This window comes from Anneissia japonica, unplaced genomic scaffold (assembly GCF_011630105.1).
Source record: "Anneissia japonica isolate Jap-2015-1 unplaced genomic scaffold, ASM1163010v1 scaffold288236_len29568_cov102, whole genome shotgun sequence".
Classification (NCBI taxonomy): domain Eukaryota; kingdom Metazoa; phylum Echinodermata; class Crinoidea; order Comatulida; family Comatulidae; genus Anneissia; species Anneissia japonica.
Window position 1 is genome coordinate 20,137 of NW_022750218.1, and position 2,261 is coordinate 22,397.

Consider the following 2,261-nt stretch of genomic DNA (forward strand, 5'->3'; position numbering starts at 1 on the left):
ATGTATATTAGTATATATATGTATATGTATATTAGTATATATATTGTATATGTATATTAGTATATATATATATATATATACATATATATATATATATATATATATGTATATTAGTATACACGAGGCTAGAACGTGTATTAGGTCTATTACGTACCTCTCAAAATTAATAGATGCGATTGTCAAGGCTGAACATAATTGTGACTGGAATTCCAAGAAAAGTGTAACTGCACAGACATTATTATTAGAAGTAATAATCAGTGGTCTCGTCTGTGTTAGACTAATATATATATATAATGGGAAATACGTTAGACAAACTAAAATATCGGCTACTGCAAGGTTTACTAAAAGAATGACGGGTGCACCTCGTAACTGTCTACATCGACGAATAAGAAAAATAACAGCGACATTTCCCGTACATCCAATTATAAATAGAACAATGCAGATACAAGTAAACAGATGATACGGCCATTTACGTACGTATAAAAAAATGTAGAAGTTACACGAAGGCATCATGGCTGTTGTACCTGTATTTTTTTCTTAAGTTTAACTTAAGTTTCGTTACTCTTCACACTCTTCACAACGAAAACACGCCTGATGAGAAACAATACGAAAAAATTATTTAAGTATACCGATAGTAATAGTAATAATAGTCATACAGAATAAACTGAATGATAATATTAATGTTCATGACAATGATGATTTTAGATAATGATAATATCAACAACATCAACAGCAACATTACTGATGTTCCCAAGATTCATATGCAGATGGGATACAGTGGCGTAATGGGGAAGTCCCGGGCCTTACGGGTCCTACTACCATGAGGGCCGTGTAGGGCTCAGTGGGGTCCGAAGCCTAATGGGATGCTAGTGTAAATATGCGGCTTCTAGGTTTACCAACCCTTGGAGAGAGTCTGAGAGACGTACAAATGGAAAATGATGATGATAATAATAACAACAACAACAACGATAATAACGACAACAACAACAACATCACCGATTTTAACATATTAAAGCACCATTTTTCAATTCAATAAGACATTAACTTTCTTTCACTACAAACAAAATACAGTAAAAACAAAACATATTAATAAAACGATTACCTACGTTTCTTGTTTTCCCTGCTACAGCAAAGGTTGATGAATCGTCACAAAATGAAAATATCACATTATATAGGCTTCAATCCCTCGGCGTGAATGAGACGTAGACGTCATTGGATAGGATCTTCGCAGCAACATTTAGTCCTTTTTTATTCCCATATATGTTGTGCCTATATATAGTCATGTTGTGCCCATATATAGTCATGTTGTGCCTATATATGACCAGGATGTCATGTCATCATGATTATATCATAAGCATGTCACATATTTTTATCATATAAAATGTAATGGTTTTGGCAGGTCACTGTACTGTTTATCCCTGGATTTTAAGCCACTTTAACAATAACATTTGCATTTGTGATGTGATGTAAAAAGATCAATGTATATTTTCAAAGCAGAGACGATGTCAATTACACTTAGTAAAGGAAAATTAATTTACACTTTCATAATAATAATAATAATAATTATAATATTATTATTATTATTATTGTTGTTATTAATAATAATAATAAATAATAATAATAATAATAATAATAATAATAATGATAATAATAATAATAATAATAATAATAATAATAATAATAATAATAATAATAATAATAATAATAATAATAATGAAAATGTGTTGTGTGCAGGTATCAATCCGTAAAGATGCTCATGTCGCATCGACACCACAGTGCACTTCAAATTTTGAACTACACTTATCTTAAAGTCAGGAGGAGACAATTTTTTTGATATGTTGTAGAACTGATTTTTCTAAGACAGTAAAAAGGTAGTTTGATCAAAAACTGAGCAACGGTTAATGAGATACAGATGTTTGAATATTTAAAAACTGGTGGGAAAAAGGTGTGAAAATGGGCGGTTACGCTTACCGTTCCCAAGTTTTTCGTCAAACAAATATTTTTCTGTCTTAGGAAAATCAGTTCTACAAAATATCAATTTTTTTTTCCTCCGGAGTCTGACTTTAATAATAAACATTAATTTGTTACAATTTATTTAATTTATAATTTAATTATTAACAAAAATTTACTCTACAAGCAATCCACATTAACTATTTTAAAAACAATGCCTACACAATTATTGACACGTGATATGTATGTGATGACGTGTGTAACGTTCTGAAACATCTCAAAATTGCTTTGAAAATAGCTCAACATTTCCC

The 2,261-nt window shown here is 30.2% G+C and overlaps 1 protein-coding gene across 4 annotated transcripts in view; it reads right to left on the reverse strand.

The window, feature by feature from the left end:
- The window catches only part of LOC117121272 (QRFP-like peptide receptor), a 7,796-nt gene extending 6,561 nt beyond the window's left edge, over positions 1-1,235 (reverse strand). The window contains exons 1-2 of one of the 4 annotated variants that reach the window (XR_004447517.1): positions 1,107-1,235; positions 478-591 (exon numbers count right to left, since the gene is read on the reverse strand). Coding sequence is in view for 2 of the 4 variants with exons in the window: in XM_033266404.1 (XP_033122295.1) it covers positions 155-513 (359 nt within the window). In the remaining 2 variants the exon portion in view is untranslated. Of the gene's footprint in view, positions 1-154; positions 592-1,102 lie in introns of all 4 variants that reach the window. The other 3 variants (XR_004447518.1, XM_033266404.1, XM_033266406.1) reach the window with 3 other exon arrangements.
- Positions 1,236-2,261: the final 1,026 nt, after the last annotated feature.